Consider the following 19303-nt stretch of genomic DNA (forward strand, 5'->3'; position numbering starts at 1 on the left):
TATCATTTATTGTTATAATTGTTTTGGAATTAAATCATTATTTTTTGTCACTGCAAGCTCCTCAGTCCCATATAAACACACTTGCCTAAAGTTCTATTTAAAAAATGTTTTTGTGTGTAAACCTTTGCTAATGCCTATATAATACACACTTGACAACCACCAAATGCAGGGAAATGCAAGTCACAGCCCACAAAAGTTTTTTTTTGGTAGTAAATTTTGTCTCTGCCTACTGTCTTTGATGCACAACAAAACCCTCATCCAGTCTTCCCCACAATTTTAATGACATAACACTTCAGATGCACGTCATGATAAAATGTGCTGACAAGATCAGGTTTAACTAATATAAATATATTGTTATGAACAGCTTTCAGGAAGCCTACAATGTAATATGAAAGCATGGATAAATAATCATATTGTATATCCGTATGTACATCTATCTATGCTGCATAAGGCACAACAACTTGAAATTTGTGTGGCTAGATGTTAATCAATCAGCACACTGCAGATTCATAATCTTATGTTACACCCTTTTAATGTAGCATGGGGGAGTTAGGTTTGTTTAAGATCCTATATCAGACTCAATTAAGATAGAAGATAATATTAGCCAGTAGGCTACCCAGGGCCCAAACGCTGCAACGTCAGCTGGACAGGCGCGGCGGTAACGGATGTTTGCTATTGCATGTGCTGAGATAATGAACAGGAAACCGACAGGTGTGCTGCACATACGTCCTAATTTTACTAAAACTCTCGGCACAGGCAATATATCTATTACGATTATCTATCAGATATCAGATTATCCATCTATTCTCTTTTTCTTTTTTAATATATGCTAAACGGCTGAACTTATGTCCCCTAAAGTTGTACTTAACTGGTTTCTACGTCACCCTCGATTGACATGTGGTTTCCGCTACTGTGTCAAAGGCGGTGACGCGAATGACAGGGAGAGGCTCTAGGTCGGAAATCCTTAAGCACTGATTCAAGATCAGTTAACATAATCCGTTTATAGCCGCAACCATTTTATTCGATGAGCGGAAACTGATCCTGAGTTAGCGCCTAGCGCACTGGCGCTCTCTACCCAGGAAGAGAGTGCGTTGTGACGTTCAGCTGTATGCAAAACGACAGGAATTCACATTACGGAAAAGTGGCAAGACACATAGCTAGCTAGCTTGTAATCAATCTACAAAAATCTAGCTAGCTAGATTAACGAGGTGTAATTAAGGCAAAACCAAAAGGCAACCTGGAAGAAGCGGGTGTACCCAAAATATCCACGCAGCATGGATTTTATATAACTCCGGCAAGATGTGAGGAGATGACCCAGGAGAAAAAGAAAGAGACCAACCGCATTATGTTGGTCAAAAAAATAATAATGAAAGATGGGAGCACAGTAAGTGATCGCTATGCCTATGCGCGACATGCCTGGAAAAGACAGCTAATCTGTTTGCTGGCTATCTCGTTTGCTACAGTGTAGCCAATGGATGCCAAGTGGAAAAATCGCTTGACACTGTGTAACTAACTAGCGGATTATGTAGCTTGGTTAGTTGCTTGCTGGCAGGTAAACTGGACAGTTAGTTCTGCAAAATAACTGTTAATTGCTGTAGTCTACCTTCTTGTGGCGGTAGCTAACTATAACCATCCTTTGGTTACACTTACTTACTGGTGTAGTACATATAGCCTAGCTATCATAATCGCGTTTCTGATTGACGCGCCATTGTCGCTGCCCGGCAGTTTTCTTTTGGTGTTTTGTTTCAATTCCACATTAACTATGTGCACTAAAGAGAATTGAGAGGCCGGGTTGAATGTATAAGTCAAGTCTCTAAAACTGCGACTAAGGCGGTAGCTAGCTTGCTAGCAAGTCAGATGTCGGATAATTAGCTGGCTAACGTTAACCATTTTCTGTGTACACTTAGCTAGCTGGAAATCCTGCAGGATCCTCAGGAAAACGCCTAGTTAAATTAGCTAAAACTAGGTACATAAAACTGCCAAAAAACTGACAAATGATGCGCAGACACAACTACGCTAGCTTGTTGGCTAGCTATCTGGGTTGGAGTAGCAGTTTTTAGGGCTTAGTACCAAGCTAGCTAACTGGATAAGCTGTTATGTAATACTGGCTAAGTTCGCCTGTTGCCAAGCAAAGAGAGTTGGCTACCCGTCCGTGGCGGAGTGCCACCGATGCAGGTCTTAGCTAACAGTTAGCGAGCTATCAAAAGTTTCCATTACTAGCTGGCTTTCAAGAACAATGTCAAGTTTTGTCAGAGTCCTCTAATAATGCTAACTGGAGCTGCATGTTTTCATTGCAGCCAGCTAACACCTTTTTCGTAATATTGTATTACGATCAAACACCATTGTATTGTATCTAATGTTAGATAATTTTAGTCTAATGTCAGATTTGATTTAAAAACAATTAGCAATTCCATCTTGTAATTCCGATTTAAAATATAGATAAAAAGAATCCCCTTGCACAGCACGGCACAACACACCTGATGTTTTCGCGGTAACGTTACTCTATCAAAACATCCGGTTAATGCAGAGATAGTGGTTGGTTGAGATGTTAGCTGGGAGTGTCGGTCATTGTGTACATTGCTAACCACTTAGAAGTTGAAGGGAAATAATGTCTTCAAAAATAACATATAGTACGGTTTGTATGATATTCTCAAAATAGAAAATAAGTTCAGAATTGTTCTATTTAAAAATCTATTTGCATAAAATGGTTACACACCAGATAATCAAGAGCTCCTCAAAATTTGCATCATATGACTTTACATCTTTGTGGCCTGAATGCCTGGCAAATGAGTCTCTACAGGTGATGATAAAGTATGTGCAGCAAGGTATTTTCTGGCAAGTTCAGCAGGGGAAAGACATGTAGTCTGGTTGACTTTCCTGTATTGCAGTGACAATATCTGAAAGGCTTGGTATCAGAACCAACAATACCTTGTGAGATTAGTGTGGCTTGGTTGTCCATATGTGGAAAAAATAAATTGTGTGCATTTCTTTGATTAGGATGTTGTTCTCTTATAAGCATGGAAGCAGCTTCTGGATAGGCAAAAGCTTTTCAGTTATCAGCTCCCTGATGCTGTTCACTTCTTCACCCAAGCACCGCACTAGTTTAAATTCTGTTTCCTGAATGGCCGTAAACTGGAAGCGCCACATGTCCTCACACTCACCAATTGGGATTTTTCAGTGAAATGTCTGTGTGTCATCACCACCATCTCGGTGTTTCCCTGATGTTTGCCACAGCACTGTGTGGACTACAGTCATGTGCCATACCATAACTAGCCCTAACAACCTCCCTCTTGAGGTTGTCAGTAGACCATTAATTCAAGTAGTTGCCCAACAAGCTTGTTTGGTGTTGAGTGATGTGCATTCTGAAGCTGAGATTGAACTTCTGCATGGACAGGTGTGATAGGCGCTAATTAATGCTGTGCTGTGTTCCACCTGGTGGTACACTGTAGTTTAAATTACTTTCATAGGACTGGCCTGTTCTAGGACATTATGGGCAATGAGTCAGAGAGGAAAAAAGTAGGGGCTCTGTTCAGGTGTTAGTCTGAATGTTCTACTTCCTTACTGGTGTCTTCATGCATTCTGAAGGGTTTCCTGCACTTTGCACACTGACAAGCAAAATTGACACTTGAGAGCATAAGTTATGTAGGAGTAACCTTTGATCCCAGAAAATGACCCTGCTTGCTTGACCACATAAGTGGAGAGGCAGATGCCATGAGTTTGCTGCATTTGACTCTTCAGTTGTTCGTGGACACTGGCAGTATGCTGAGGGTTATATTTGTGGTTTATGTGTTTTGTATTACACAGGCATGATTCACTCAAGCTAAGAGTGATGTAAAAGTGCTCTTTACAGTAGGCGTTGGCTGGGGATCATTGTCTGTGACACTAACAATGCTTTTGGTCACCTTACTTGACCAGTGTCATTGGCATTTCACTTTACAGATTCAGGGCCAGGCATGAGGCTGCTACACACTTTAGTCCAGTCAAGATGGCTAGAGTTAACAGTTGGTTAACTTTGTTAAGATTTCAGAATGTCTCCTTTTGTTCATTTATTATTATTATTGTTGTTATTATTAATTACAATTTAATTTTTTCAAAACATGACTTATGAATTCTGACATGATGTGCTTGAAGATTTCTTTTGAAGTTGGAAGTTGCTTTAGTTAAACAGCATACCTTTATACTATAGAGCAAGACACTTAACTACTGTACCACTCAAAGTTCATCAAAGTGTCAGTGGTTGAAATCACGTGGTCACCCAAAGTAGGGTGAAGTCAGCCAAATGGATTCTTAAAATGGTCAGTTCTAATGCTCATACAGCACTGTCATACAGTAAGCGCACAATGAAGAGCACACTCACCCACAAAAAACACCAAAATCCTTCTGTTTCCTCTTTGAGTTAGGGGCTGTTAGTTCTCATTTTGTAGGATTGGAAATTTCTCTTATTGTAATGTATGCTGACACATTTTGGTTCCCTGTGCAGGATTGTGGGTAATGAAGTTTCCTGTAAAGAATTTTATGTAGCCTCTTCCTTGTTTTCATTTTCATTTATTGACTGTCCTCCTACAGAAAATCGTTTTCATGGTTCATTAGCAGCATAATGTGAAAAGTTACTTGTGCTGTAGTGTGTTGCTTTAAAATGACTGCACTAAATGTGATCATTTTATCTTTATGATGGGTTTGATGTTAATGGTTTGTAAATGTCAGTAAATTCAGTAAAGCAGTGAAGCTGTTGGAACTCGTTGTTTGAATGTTGAACTGTCATAGTAGCACTGTATGTATTTTATGACAAGAAGTGTCAGTCACTAAACATTGGTTTTAAAATTCATTTTGGTATTCAGGATATTCAGACATTACCTCAATTTATAAGCTAAGGTTGGTCACTAGTCTTTATACAGCCTGAAAGACTTACCCTCTGCTATAAATCTATTATGATACACTTTCCCTCACCCTCACAGCTGTTTTTAAGTCATACTGTTGCCTCAACTCATCCTATTCAAACAAAATTTGTATGAATGTATTCAAAATATGTGACTGTGGACTGCAGTACAGTTTCATGTTTGCTCTAACTACCCTCTGCACCTTGCTGTTCCTGTGTGTTTTGCTTATTTCACAATTTTTATCAACTGAAAGGCCAAACAAAATGCGTACAGTATGGACATATATCAGGGCTGCTGGGGAGTAGAATTCATTCCCACCTCTGCCATAGCTGGATGCTGGTGGGCCATTGTTGCCATTTTTAGCTCTGCTGACTTGATTGCGTGTAGCACGGCTGTGTATTAGGCCATACGTCAAAATAACAGGGAGAGCAACAGTGTTTCTCTTATTGTGTCTTTGGACGCTACAAGCATCCAGCTTTTGCTCATTGAAAAATACTGGAGACAGTCTGGCTTCCCTCCCAGCTCTCCTAATTCAGCATCCCTGTAATTAGCAGGGAAGAATAAACACAGTTATTAATTATTATTGTCAGATCACCAAAGGAATTTAGCTCCTCTCTGTGTTTTGTTTTCTTTGTTTTCAATGCTAACCAGTCATAGCTGTGGATGTAAGATAATGTCTGCAAAGAACAGCAAACCAAGTATGGCAGAAGGCATTAGGGCTGTATAACATTCTGAAATGCCCTGAAGACTTTCTGCATGCGCACCTGTGGTTCTGCTGTATTTTAACTGTGACAGGCCATGGGATACAGGCCTGAATAGATGGTGTAAAATTAACTGTCAGTGCCTTTACAAGATTTTTGCTTTCGTATTTAGACAGATTGCCTCTTGATAGTTATTCACTTGGTTATCATTGACCGACTTACAAGGCCACCATGGACAGACACTCATAAGGAGCTTCATGGATAAATGCCTGGCTGCAAGGTTGCAGTAGGAATGTGTGTTTGTCATTCAAATATTCATCTAGTCATGCAGGGGAGGGGAAAGAACTCTGAAGCAAAAAATGAAATAATGTTTACTTTCATTATGCAGTATCTTGTAATCATAATGGGTAACCATTTTCCTGAGCTACTGAAGTCCGCTTAGATAAAAAGGGTGTTGACCTTAGGAATGAATATTTCTCTCAGTGTGTTATTTTTAGTCAAGCCTGGACATTGAAAGAGCTTTACTGCCCTCCAGTTTTATGTTTGAACCAGTACAGACTTGATTCATTGCCTTTTGTGAAATTTTAAACCTTTATTATGGCTTCCTGTCATAACATTCTGGTGGTGGTGATGTAGTAGTTGCTGGTGGTATCCTAGCTGGTATTTTAACGCTGGATCTGTGAAACCTCATAGTGGTAAAGTGGTCAGTTCAACTCCGGACATGACTAAGTGTCCTCTCCCTCTTGTTTCCTTTTTAACAGCAGCAGGGTATTGGCAGTGCCAGCGTGACCCATGCTGTGGTGGTCATTTTTTTGGAGTTCTTTGCCTGGGGTTTGCTCACAACTCCAATGCTGACGGTAAGTCCTGTCAGGTTAGCAGTCTGTCAACCACTGGTGAAGTTCTCATCAGCAGTATCACATCTTATGTGTCATGCCAAGTCTTTTATGAGTTGTATTTTTTATGCTTTTATCTCAGAGATGAAAAATGTGATGTTTACTGCTGGGAAAAAAAAAACATGTAAAATTGCTCTGCACAGTGTCAGACATCTACAGCAGAGAGCTATCAACAGCACACGTTTTTGGACATCTGTTCAAATAGCAGAACAGTCTAATTTCTCCAACCAACCATTAATACTGAGGACAGGAAATGAAAGCTTTTAAGGAACTCAGATTATTCATGAAGATAAAGAGGGAACCTTGTGAAGAAATGGTTATGTTGTGCTTGTGGGACCTCAGCTTTTACAAAAGGTAGTAATAGATTTTCTTTTTTGTCCAGGTTCTACATGAAACGTTTCCACAACATACGTTTCTAATGAACGGTCTCATTCAGGGTGTAAAGGTAAGAAATTTTACTCATTGCATGAAAACATAAAACAAGAGGAACAAGAATCCAGGGGAGTATTGGAAATGTTTGTATTGCCATCTAGGTGTTGATATGTTTCTTAAAGCTTTCTTGCATGATCTGTTTTTAATATAAGATTTTTTATCTCTAATGTTTGTGGTCATTGAACTTACAAAGTTCACATAATGTAGAAAACAACAGTCTAAAAATGTGTTTGGCAGATATAAATTTGAATTACTATGTAAAAAGGGCTAAAAATCCCCCTTGCATTAGATTTGGCTTTCAGATTTGAGTGTGGATTTCATTCCAGAGTAGATCAATGTCTTATTTAGAATGAATCAAGATAAATGATCTTAAATGAGAACAGCCTGGATGAGTGCATTGGCTTTGCAGGCTACTCAATATTACAGGGTATTACTCTAAGGAAAGGGCTAAGGAAAATTACCACCCATGTTACACTAAAAGGAGCTAAGAACTGTTACTGACTGCAGAGAGGCACTAATAATGGCCTGTAACTTCCTCTTTCACACCACACCCACACATGCACTGTCCAGTGGTGCAATTGTATGTGCACATTTTTGGAAATCTCCTTTTTCATAGAAGTGCTTCCCACCAGCACAAAGGCACCTACTCCCACAGAGATAAATTGTGAGCGTCAGAGACTAGAGCAGTAGTCAAGGAAGGACTCCAGAGCACTGAAGTGCCATTTAACAAGTATTGTTTCACAGACCCTCATCAGAGGATGACTTTTCAGACCACTTGCAACAGGGTGATTGGCAGTCATTAAGAATAAGTTCCTGTGAGCCCCCAGAACAACTCAAAGGGGGCTGACACAAAAGAAAAAAAGATCATTTTGAAAGAAAATAATTGAATGATGCAGAAATTCAATATGGAGATCAATATGGAGTATTTATGCCTTGGCTCTGACTGAGTGAGTGGTTGCCACAGAGTTGTGGTTTTGTTTTTCCAGTATATTATGAATAGTTATTAAACCATGTTCTTATCTGCTGTCCCACACCGGTACTTCTGCATATGTGTCATCACTGATGTTTCCATCCTCTCTCTCCGCCCTTCCAGGGCCTGTTGTCCTTCATGAGCGCTCCTTTGATTGGAGCCCTCTCGGACGTGTGGGGCAGGAAGTCCTTCCTGCTTGTCACTGTGTTTTTCACCTGCGTCCCAATTCCCCTCATGAGGATAAGTCCCTGGTAAGAGATGATATTTGCCACTGTGCTCTCATTACTCCATGAATGACTCTTACTGTGGTTTACAACCCCGTTTAGATTAATTTAATTTCTACTTATATATTATATGTGCATAATCAAAATGATTTGTTTGTCTAACATTGTGGAGTTTGGCATGGCATATAATGGTTGTTGTAGCTGAAGTAAAAAATGTATGGCTTAACTTCCTCCAAATACACCCCTTTTCAAACCTGTTTATCTTTTGATATAACCGGAAATGTTTGAGCTGGATGACCATTTTTTGTGTTGTATGTTTTAAAGTGGGTTTATGCTGGCCGAGGTCCTTCTCTAGTTGTAGTCTTGGATATTTTACTGATATACCTTTAGCATGTTGAATATGTTCTCAGAGTTGTTTTTATCTCCCTAGGTGGTATTTTGCTATGATATCTGTATCTGGAATATTCTCCGTCACGTTCTCAGTAATATTTGCATATGTAGCAGATGTCACTGAGGAACACGAGAGAAGCACTGCCTATGGACTGGTAAGACAGCCTTGATTTGTCAGAGCCTCTCCCCCAGCCTACTCAAGTATTTATGAATTGCAAATTAACAGCCCCCAGAATACATCCTGCTGTCCCTCATCTTGACAGAATCTTAAGATGGAAATACAAACAACCACTAAAGTACATTTCAGTGTTCAAACATTTTGAGAACGTTCAGTAATATAACTTTGCTGATGCTATGTGCGTGTTAGCCTTAACATGTTCTGCCCATCCTGAGCTTGGTTGTATGTTGTATGGCAGCAAATTAAGCCCTTTAACTCTGCTTTCAGGTTTCTGCGACATTTGCTGCAAGCCTGGTAACGAGTCCAGCGATCGGTGCCTACCTCTCTACTACCTACGGGGATAACATGGTGGTGCTGGTGGCAACAATCATTGCCCTGATAGACATCTGCTTCATCCTCCTGGCCGTGCCTGAGTCACTGCCGGAGAAGATGAGGCTAGCATCATGGGGCGCCCCCATCTCCTGGGAGCAAGCTGATCCCTTCGCTGTGAGTGGATTTTTTTTTTTTTGTGTTTGTTTTTAACGAACTGACCATTGTAAATAGTAAATTGAGAATTTAAAAGAATGAGATCTATTCAAATTTACAGTGCCTCCCTGTGTTTTCCTGTGTTTTATTCAGATGGAAACCCTTTGTGCTGAATGAGTTCATTTAATCGACTCACTACGTGAAGAATAGTTTATTGAAGAGTGACATGGCTGATGTGGTGTTTTATTGTAACAGTATTGCTTGTAGTTGTTATGGACATTGCCAATATGGAACATTTTTTGCTTTAAATTCTTGAGGTTTTCCTGGGTTTCTGAGGAGACCTACGTGGTGAGTCTGTCATTGGGAAAGGAGATATCTATCTTGTTAAAAGATACTGTAATCAGTCATCTTAACAATACTATATATCTTATTCATCTACTGCCATTAATTGTGACTAGACTGTTCGTTTCTTTTTTCTTTTCTGCTGTAGAATAGAATAGAATAGAATAGAAAGCCTTTATTGTCATTATACAAGTACAATGAGATTTAAAGCTTCTCTATACAGTGCACACATAACTTAAACATAGAAATAAAATAGAAAAGAAAATAAAACTATAGTAGAATATAAAAACTATAAAAGTATAAAATATAAAATTACTAACAACTGTACATAAACTCTGCAAAGGTTGTGCTAAAGTGACTGAGTGGCTAGATATGCAGTTTGGAAGGAGACAACTAAAACAGCTCATACCTGTTCTCCATTTTAAAAGCTGCAAATATATTTCCATCATTTTGTATCAGTTGTTAGTCTAGTAGTTAGAGAGTGTGTGGTTCATGTCGCATGCTGATCAAGTTAAAATGAAAACTAAAGAGCAAGGATTAAATTATGAAGGTACTTTACCTTCATTTCAATGTGAGGAGCTGGGAGTACTCATTTATTTTCCTTATTTAGGGCAATATATAAATGTGTTTTAATCAAAAAATGATCTAACTGCAATTTGGTAATCTGTCATTTAGGTTATGAATGCAGGTCAAAATATTGATTGCATTTGCAAACTGGACTATCTAGATAGTGCTGAGGAAAAAAAGGCTCAAGGTTTTCCTTTTGTCTTTCCATAGGCGAACCATATTCATATGAATATTGAAAATGTTTGGACTGTGGCATATTGATGCACAGCTGTCGCACCTCATTGTAGTCCTTCAAATATAAATTTACATGAGGCAATGAATTGATTTACACAAAATAATGTTTATAGTGACAGCCTAGCACAGTGTTTCCATCTAATCCCAATCCATTGTAAGTGCAAGGCTTTCTTTTTGTGGCGTGATACATGTTCCCATCTCATTCTGTTTACTGTCTTTTAAAGTAAAGGCTTTGTTTTGAGAAGCTGCCTGTAATAGAGAGCTTCACCTCAAGCACATTGTTGTGTTAACACACGATCAGGCGTGTGCACTGCCCCCTCTGGTCATAAACATTACTGCAGAGAAAAACATCATTTATAAACTTGAAATAATGACCGAATTACAGGATCTAGGCAGCCTGTTTGGCTGTGTTCCCAGCGGGCCGTAAGAGAAATGGCCTAGGCAGGCTGCCAGGTATGGGGTGAGGCTAGGAAGAGCCTGAACAGGATCAAGATACTTCAACATCAAGGCAGCCTCTGGAACAGACATTTCAATTAAGGCCTCTTTTATGAATGGTACTGTAGGAGCTGTCAGTGGAGATTCGGCTGTTTCTTTTTTTTTTTTTGTGGGAATATGGCATAGTTTAACTAACTATGGAAGGCGCATATCAGTCTGTGCTTGTTATTCTTACCCACAGTCCCTGAGGAAAGTGGGGAAGGACTCCACAGTCTTGCTCATCTGCATCACCGTGTTCCTGTCCTATTTGCCAGAGGCAGGGCAATACTCGAGCTTCTTCCTCTACCTGCGACAGGTAGGTTTCCATCTCATCTATCGACATGCAGATGAACAGGTGATTTATTACTATAATGCTGAATGCTGGGTTTCAAAGAAAATGTTGATAACCATATTTCTCAAAAACCACTTCTGTATACAAAACTGATTAAGTCCCGGAACTATTTTTGTACTAATTCTTGCCTGTACTGCTCACAGATGTCTACTTGATATGCCATACCAATCTGAGCACTTCACTGTAGTGGTGGCCTGTGTGAAATAATTAGGGAAGGGCAAGAATTTAATTCCTAAGATAATAACTGTCCCGAACATTTAAATGTTTACAGTGATTAACATGCCACTTTTCATAGTGATGATATTTTTATTCACTGAAGTGCTAAATTAGGACGAATAATATACAGAATGTTTCAGCACACATGAACTGTAATCTGAAATGGTGGGTGAATATTTTAAGTGCTTCGTGACCTTATAACACCCATTATGCCTCTGGAGAACATTTTTACCAGCTCAACAGTGGCGGGAGATGTACCATTTACAAGTAATTTTTTGTTGGGCCTTTTTTTTTTTTGAACTGTTGTAACTTACCTACTTTGTCTTAATAATAGCGATGTTGTAAAGGTTAACTGCAACGGACAGTTCCACGTTTTCCTACATTTAACGTTCCCATCCTGACAACTACATGCAAGGTTATTTTTGTAACATGTTGCTGTACTGCTACCCATTGTGCTCCTGCACATGAGATCCAAGCATTCTGTCATTACTCATAAGCATCATTAACACAGCCTTGGGGATGAAGCCATTTCTGTTCAGTGCTGCAGAACTTAGCTAATATTCCACTGACTCAATAAAGGCAGCTGCAACTGATGCATATGCTGTTGCTTATATATTGGTCTGTTCTGATCTGAAAAGACAGTGCAATCTGTGTGCATCTGGCTACGTGGAAGTTCTGTGCATTAGGAGCCTTTTCTGGGTTATCTATACCTACAGGGAGGAATTATCAACTCAGCACTATCTGCAGGTTCTGTACCCCCTTGAATGGCCAAGATAATGTCCCCATTGCATATCGGTAGCCTTTTTTTCAACGTTCAAGTTTAAACTGATCTTGTGACTGGAACTGACACCTGTGAATGCAAAATCCTTTAGATAAATTTAATTGGAAAGCATATACACTCATTTAAAACCCAATATACTAGACTGCTTGCAGTAGTTCCAGGTCAAGCAAATGAGGCAAAACACAGCCCTAGGCCAAATCGGCAAAAATGTTTAAAATAATCCATGAACATTAAAATAAAACACAAAGTGCTAATGTGAATGTAATGCTTCTGGAAGTATGCAAAATCATTTTGAGTCATGTTGTTTGAACGGTAGCCAGTGGAAATCTGAAACTATGCGTACAGTGTGCTTTTCAGACAGCCTTTGTCCAGTTTGTGTTGCCAGCTCTTCAATAACCCCCACTGACAAACCCATCATTCAGCACAACAGCTTTAACACGAGACGTGCCCTGACAAACAAAATTCAGCCGGGGGACGAGCAGAGCGAGTAATGTGCTCTGATGTTTTTTTTTCTGTCTCTCTTTCAGGTCATTAACTTCTCATCCACAGCAATTGCGGCATTTATAGCGGTTGTGGGTGTCCTTTCTATCTTAGCACAGGTATTTATCTGTAATATTGCTCTCTATATCCTCTCCCCTACAGCTTCTAATCAAATCCTCGCAAGGCTGTGCAGCTCATTGCGCTTGCCAGATGTATGTGTTCATCAGTCATACGAGACTCTGATGTGTTTTGCTCTGTAACATTGCTCTTCCTTAAATATAATATAGACCTTTAGTGACTCCCCTGAACGAGCGCATGAAGACTGTGGTATTTAAGTATTTAGTAGACAGGAAACCATGAAGCCTGTTTTCTGACTAGTTTTGCAACAAGGTTATAGTGAGGGAGTATCTCTACCTCTCTCTCCTGACAGACGGCGTTCCTCAGCGTTTTAATGAGGTCGATTGGGAATAAGAACACAGTGCTGCTTGGGCTCGGCTTTCAGATGCTCCAGCTGGCTTGGTACGGTTTTGGATCAGAACCATGGTAAGCGCTCACCTTGGAGTCTCCTCTCCAGAGCAGATACTGTTGTGCAGCCTGAGATCTCCCGAGAAAACAAATGTCGGCCCTCATTCAGCATCGAACTACAGATGACTCAGATGTGGAAATGGCAGATTTCAACTCTGCCTCGGTATAGAATACTTTACAGTTGTTTCTTGTTACAAAAACTGTGGTATTGCTGAACTAATTTCAGTGTTTTCCTCCAGGAATTTTTATTCTGAAAAGTTTGTCATTTTTTTTTTATAGAAACATGCATTCATACATAGTTCCATATGTCCATGAGACTACATAGCACACTTCATTTCTTCCAGAAATGTGGCAGTTCTTCATTTATTTTCCATCCCTTCTTTTGAGGAGCGGGCTGTTTACATGCTCTCTTTATGTATTCTTCCTCGAGTCCAACTCTATGAAAATGCATGTGTCTGCTTGGAGTAATGAGTTCAGTCATGCTGAAAGAGGGAGTTGAAGGAATCACAGGAGGGAGTTGAGGAAGCTTCAGAGAGCATAAGGATGAGTTTAAAAAAGGCCACATTACATAACTTCTCTTACATTCAGGGACAAACTGAATCAATAAACACAAGCAGGTCTAAAGCTTAGATGTTCCTGTTGTATTTTTTCTCCATATTTTCTGATCTCACATTGAATTGTATTGTGTGGATGATAAGACGATGATATTTCATTAGGATCTGGCGAAATTTGGAAATTGATCATTGTAATTTCATTAATTCATCTTCCCCAATGAATAAAATATGAACTCTATTAATTTATTCTTTGATGTTACACATTAGGGCAGTCAGGGGTTTCAATTTTCAGCATACACATGGTAAACAGCTCTCATGGGAGGGACTGTAATGAGTGAATGTGTGCATTAGCGAGTGTCCTTCTGTAGTGAATATTTTCAGTGTAATAAAATAATAATGAGAACTAGAGCAAATTAGTTTCAGTTAATTTCAGATGACCAATTTAAGGCAGAGAGTGAGAGTGGGAGCTGTGCGCTATTCTCACTGCCGTGTGCGCTCGCGGATTCACTTAGTGAATTCCTTTTACGGGAGGGAGGACACGGACTGCACTGCCAGGGTCTGGAAGTGTGAAAGGTCACAGTTGTTTGTCAAAATGCGAATGGAGTGTACATTTGCTGTGATCTTTGCACTTGCGTAACTAACTTGCACTTTAAGTCAGCTCCCTTGAAAGAGATCAGTAATCATTAATCAAAATCCAGCCTTCCATTCTTCAGGGAATATAATCTCAAAATGGTGCAAAAATTATTATTCTTATGAGTTTCTGTGGTAGACCCAAGGTCTAAACATTCTTGTCATATTTGCTGTTTTGTCATACACAGTGTAGACAAACAAGCATGCAAGTGTGTTTTTTGCTACTGTTCAGATCTTCATGTGTCTTGGCCCTTTTTAGTTAGAAAGACGGAGCAGGTCTGGACATGGCCCTGGTCTTATTCTCTGAATAGATGAGGGTAGTCACTGGGGGAGGGGTATGGTATGGTGGCAAGGAGCAGGGCTTGGCTGCTTCCCAGGTGGGGCACTGCTGTTGCTGCCCAGAGCAAGGTGCTTAACCTGAGCTGCTTGAATGAATACCCAGCTGTATTAATGTAAACTATGCCACTCAATGCTAATTATGTTAAAATGTTATGTAATGTAAAAGGGTGGAGTAACAGGGAAATACTCTGTCGGGGGTGTCTTTCAGGATGATGTGGGCAGCGGGCGCCGTGGCAGCGATGTCCAGTATCACTTTCCCAGCGGTCAGTGCCCTGGTGTCCCGCAGCGCAGAGGCAGACCAGCAGGGTAAGACGACACCCCGTCCAGCCTGTCGGCTCTCCCCCCAGCACTACAGCACACTGCACCGACCGGTTGTCTCTTAGGACTCCACTCTTCCGCGGGTGCAGCCAGGCATTATTACACTAATGACATTTTCACAGGGCCGGGTTAGCATTAATCCCGGATTTCCCCGTGCTCGTGTAAGTGAAAACCATAGCTAAGCCCTGGATGATTTTGAGCCCAAAGTGGTCACTTGGAAAGAAGCTTAGGCCTTGGTTTCTTTGTTGCCGGGGAAACATTTTGCTCTGAGGGAGAACTTTTTGAGACGAAGCAGCTCTACTCGGCACTGGGTTATTCTTAGTCTGTCTGTGCATCATGTAAGAAAATAAAACGTGGTCATTCAAAATCATGTCATGAGCGATCATGTCCCCTTGGCCTTGGCAGTACTGGTTGGAACAAGCAATTACTGACTGTATTACAGTCAATTCTGCCACCCAGTAATAGTTTCACATGCAGAGCTAATATACAGGACATGCTTTGGTCCCTCAGTATTGACATTAGATTGAACCTCCCCTGTAATACTGTGTGTCTGCCATTTGTTCTGTAATCATGGTGGCTACATGTGCGCTTGATGGTAGCGGTTGATAGTGAGTATTGTTCTCTTGCAAGCACAGGAAGTCTTTCAGATCTTTGATAAGGTCTACTGGCCTATCAGAAAACCTTGCTAGAGCATTGCAATTGCATAGTTTCCACATTGTCCATTCATACACAGTCGTCCGGGTAGGGTCCCTTTCTCGTCTGTGCAATAATGCTGTTTCACACAGGCTTTAGACCCATTACTTCCTGGTCACAAGCCCGGTTTCTTTACTTGCCTTGTGTGAGAACGAATGTGGTGTTCAGAATATGGCAGAACACAAACTAAGGGAGTTCCAAATATCACAGTACCATCCAGCTTTATAATGAAGGGACACTAATGAGACATCTAATTAAGAAGTATTGGGAATATTTGACAACATGTTTGGCACATACGTTTGGCTATAGCAGTAAACTATGGGAAGGCATAGCACTTCGTTAATCATGATGGATGGTGGGCAGCAGAAGCGCATACTTGTAAGGAGACGAGGTAAGGATGTTACTGTTAGATTTATCTGAAAAACATTACATCACATTAATTCCTAACTTGTACAGAACTGAATGAAATAACTGAGTGGGATTATCTATATTAACTACTCCGGCAAGGATGCAAGAAATCAATCCTCTTTATGTTTGCTGAATCTTAACACCCATCTTGGAGAGTCAAGAAGGAAAACAGGGTTCCTTAAAAGTGTGTGAGCTAGGCTATGTGATGCCTTCTTGAGAATCATGGTGGAGTATCACTCCTCTTAGTATAAAGGTAACTATGCCTGGAAAAACACACATTCAGTCTTTGATGTTTTAAACAGGCTATTGGGAATGATCATTTGAAAGTCTATTGGTCAGAATAATCAAGTATTCTGGTATTTTGGTATTCTAAAATGTGGCTACAAATATAGCAGTTGTCACAGTCAACAGTCTGTAAAAAGTCAGAGAAAACAGACAGCAAACAGAGTAGGAATGTTCTGGTTTAGTGGCTTACTGATGTCACAATGCCTTAGAGCTGTGAAAGGAATCATTGTGAATAATGTTAGGCTGACCTGCGCTGGTATTAGCTGAAATCTTGGAATATTTTCTGCATGCATCATAATCTTCGTGACGCAGAATTGTCATGTAAACAGCACTGTAAGAAAGGCAGTCTGAGTTATTGTAATATATGCTCATTACTTTGTATGGTTGTGTACCTTTCAGTTTGCATACTTGTTATCACTGGGGTTTCTGGTTTGGTACATAGGGGTACACAGTAGCATAGAAAAGAATAATCTTTGATGGCAGTACCATCTAGTGGTGGCCATTTCAATTGAGCTATAGAATTTCATTGTCTTTTTGTCTCTCTTAGTAGTCTTACCGGTGAAAATGTTGCTGTTTTCAAGCGTATTTTCAATGTGTGTTATTAGGAAAACTGTGTCCAGCTGATGTGCTGAAATGTTTGTGTTTTTGTCCACGCAGGAGTGGTGCAGGGTATGATAACAGGGATACGAGGCTTGTGCAATGGGCTGGGCCCTGCACTGTTCGGGTTCATCTTCTTCCTCTTCAACGTGGAGATCGACCCAGTCCAGAGTGACAAGACTACTCCTTTACACCCCACTGATGAGGTATTTCAGAGACTTAGTTTTTGAAAGTGTCACTGGTTGTGGGCAGACAAAATGCTGATGGAGCCAGTACTCCCTGGTGAGAGCTTGCTTACAAGCCAGGTGTCCTGAGAACACGTCCAGTAATGCAGAGAATGATATGGACAGGTTGGACCTCGTTGAGGATTTGATTTCAGACACCAGTACATTCCAGTGTGATCCATTGCCACGGCAGGCAGGCTGTGGTGTCTTCTAGAGGGGGTGAGCGTCATAATGGTAGGGACACGGCTGCAAAGTGTGATCCATTAACCAGCATTTCCTGTCTGCAGAGCTCAATGATCCCAGGCCCGCCCTTCCTGTTTGGAGCCTTCTCGGTGCTCGTGGCTTTCCTCGTGGCCTTATTCATCCCCGAACACCGCAGCGTGGCCGTGAAGACCTGCAACGCCCGCAAACACAGCGGCAGCGCCGGCGCGGGCCAGAGCAACACTCCCCTGCCGGGCAGTGACGAGGACATCGAGCCCCTGCTGCAGGACAGCAGCGTGTGACGGGGGGGAGGGGTCGGGAAGGGAAACGTGCAGACCAGGGCCTGCCCCGGCCCTCAGCACAGAGGAGCCTCGGTGGAGATGGGACAAGGAGAGCGAGGAGGGGGAAAACCTAACGCCCCCACCTACCCATCTCATCTCCACTGCAAAAGAGCAAGCCCTCGCAGGGAACAAAGTATTTGTGAAAGGTGTATTTTACTTTTGCAACTAATATGAACCGTTTAGGTATGTCGTTATCAATGTGGAGCTTTGAATCCATTCTCTGTATGGTTTGGAGCAGGTCAAGGGAGACTGGGGATCTGTTGGTTGGCAGTGTTGGGCCTAGTTTGTCCTCACTGGCATTGTGTTTTAGAGATAAAGCGGTTAACATCATCTGATGTTTTCTGCTTCAAGAAGATATGGTCCTGATCAAGGTATATGGCATTCCAAGAAGCTGTCATTGATTCTGGACACCCTGGTTTTTGTTAACAATTTGTCTAATTAGACAGTGCATGGAGGTGGGATATCATAAATAGGCTGAAGATAAATTGGTCTTCAAGTTACATTTCAAAAGTTACATTCATATCCTCCATTAGCTTTGATTTAATAAGCCTTACAACAAATATTAAGTTGTATTTACATCCAACAACTTATGTAGGTCAGAAATGTAAGTGGCTGGTCACCCACATACCCTTCAAGGCCAGTCATAATTGCATCACAACTACAGGTCCACAAACTACCGCTTAGTTACTCTGTTAAAAGCATTTTCACTGAAGCATATCACAAGGAACCATTGGTTTCCTGGCTTCATGCTCTTTTCTTTACCTAGAGGGGCTGAGCAGCAGTGGAAAGCTTGAGGTGAAAGTATAGATGTTTACTAAATGGTCAATTCTATGCATCACTCTATATTTTCAGCTCAATCTGTGATACTAAGTATCCCACTACAGTTACTGTGTTTTTTGTTTGTACTATCTTATCTTGTAATATAGAATAGGATAAAAACTATATATATATATATATATTATTTAACAAGGAATTTTCTCCAAAGTATCATAAGAAATGCTATGCTAAATGGTAGAATTATCAAGGCATGCCTTTAGGAGGCAATGTGATTTTGGCATTTTGTTATTTTTATTTCTTTTGATTAATTTTTTTGATAGTCTTTTTTGGATTATGTGAGAAAAACATTTTATACTCTTAATCCAGTGATTTTAATGAATAGTATTTCTAAGGTGGAAACAACTTTGTTTAAATGGCGACCTGAAGCTTATATTTCCACCTGTCCTATCACGGCTCTTTTCCAGTTTATCACCAGCTACCTCAGCTTTGAGCGGTTTTACTTTCAGTTCCACGCTTTACTTTTGCTTTGCACTTTGTAAAGATCTCTCTCACGAAGTAACAAATATTGGTTTTCCACAAGCACTTTTTTTCCTTTCACATAGAAGTTTTCCTTCCTGGAATCGGAGCACCCAGGGAAGGAAAAAGCATGAATAAACAGCAAACAAACTGAGCTATCAGTGTCAGTTTGTTCCCTTCTTTCATCCATTATTTAAGATGCTTCGCGATACAGGTTTACTATGAGGTTTTTGTACATTTTCGGTTTAGTGAAATGTATAGTGCTTCTTGTAGTGGCTAATTGCTGTCTGTGCTGGATGTTCTTGTGAGCCTTTGCATA

General features: G+C 40.6%; 1 protein-coding gene across 1 annotated transcript; it reads left to right on the forward strand.

Moving 5' to 3' along the window:
• Positions 1-1051: 1051 nt before the first annotated feature.
• Positions 1052-18573, forward strand: mfsd14ba (major facilitator superfamily domain containing 14Ba). The gene is made up of 12 exons (XM_036528611.1): positions 1052-1384; positions 6340-6435; positions 6854-6916; positions 7997-8124; positions 8528-8642; positions 8933-9151; positions 10950-11063; positions 12624-12695; positions 13007-13119; positions 14833-14930; positions 16986-17131; positions 17437-18573. Exons 1-12 carry the CDS (start codon positions 1310-1312, stop codon positions 17650-17652), a joined length of 1455 nt encoding a protein of 484 aa, XP_036384504.1. The 5' UTR covers positions 1052-1309; the 3' UTR covers positions 17653-18573.
• Positions 18574-19303: the final 730 nt, after the last annotated feature.

This window comes from Megalops cyprinoides, chromosome 5 (genome assembly GCF_013368585.1).
Source record: "Megalops cyprinoides isolate fMegCyp1 chromosome 5, fMegCyp1.pri, whole genome shotgun sequence".
Classification (NCBI taxonomy): Eukaryota; Metazoa; Chordata; class Actinopteri; order Elopiformes; family Megalopidae; genus Megalops; species Megalops cyprinoides.

What these genes read in the sequence shown, in the direction of transcription:
- mfsd14ba (XM_036528611.1), top strand. Translation starts at nt 1,310, where the DNA reads ATGACCCAGGAGAAAAAGAAAGAGACCAACCGCATTATGTTGGTCAAA. An exon ending in TCACAACTCCAATGCTGACG is followed by an intron (nt 6,436 to 6,853) that starts GTAAGTCCTGTC and finishes TTTTTTGTCCAG; the next exon opens with GTTCTACATGAAACGTTTCC. An exon ending in AGCAAGCTGATCCCTTCGCT is followed by an intron (nt 9,152 to 10,949) that starts GTGAGTGGATTT and finishes TCTTACCCACAG; the next exon opens with TCCCTGAGGAAAGTGGGGAA.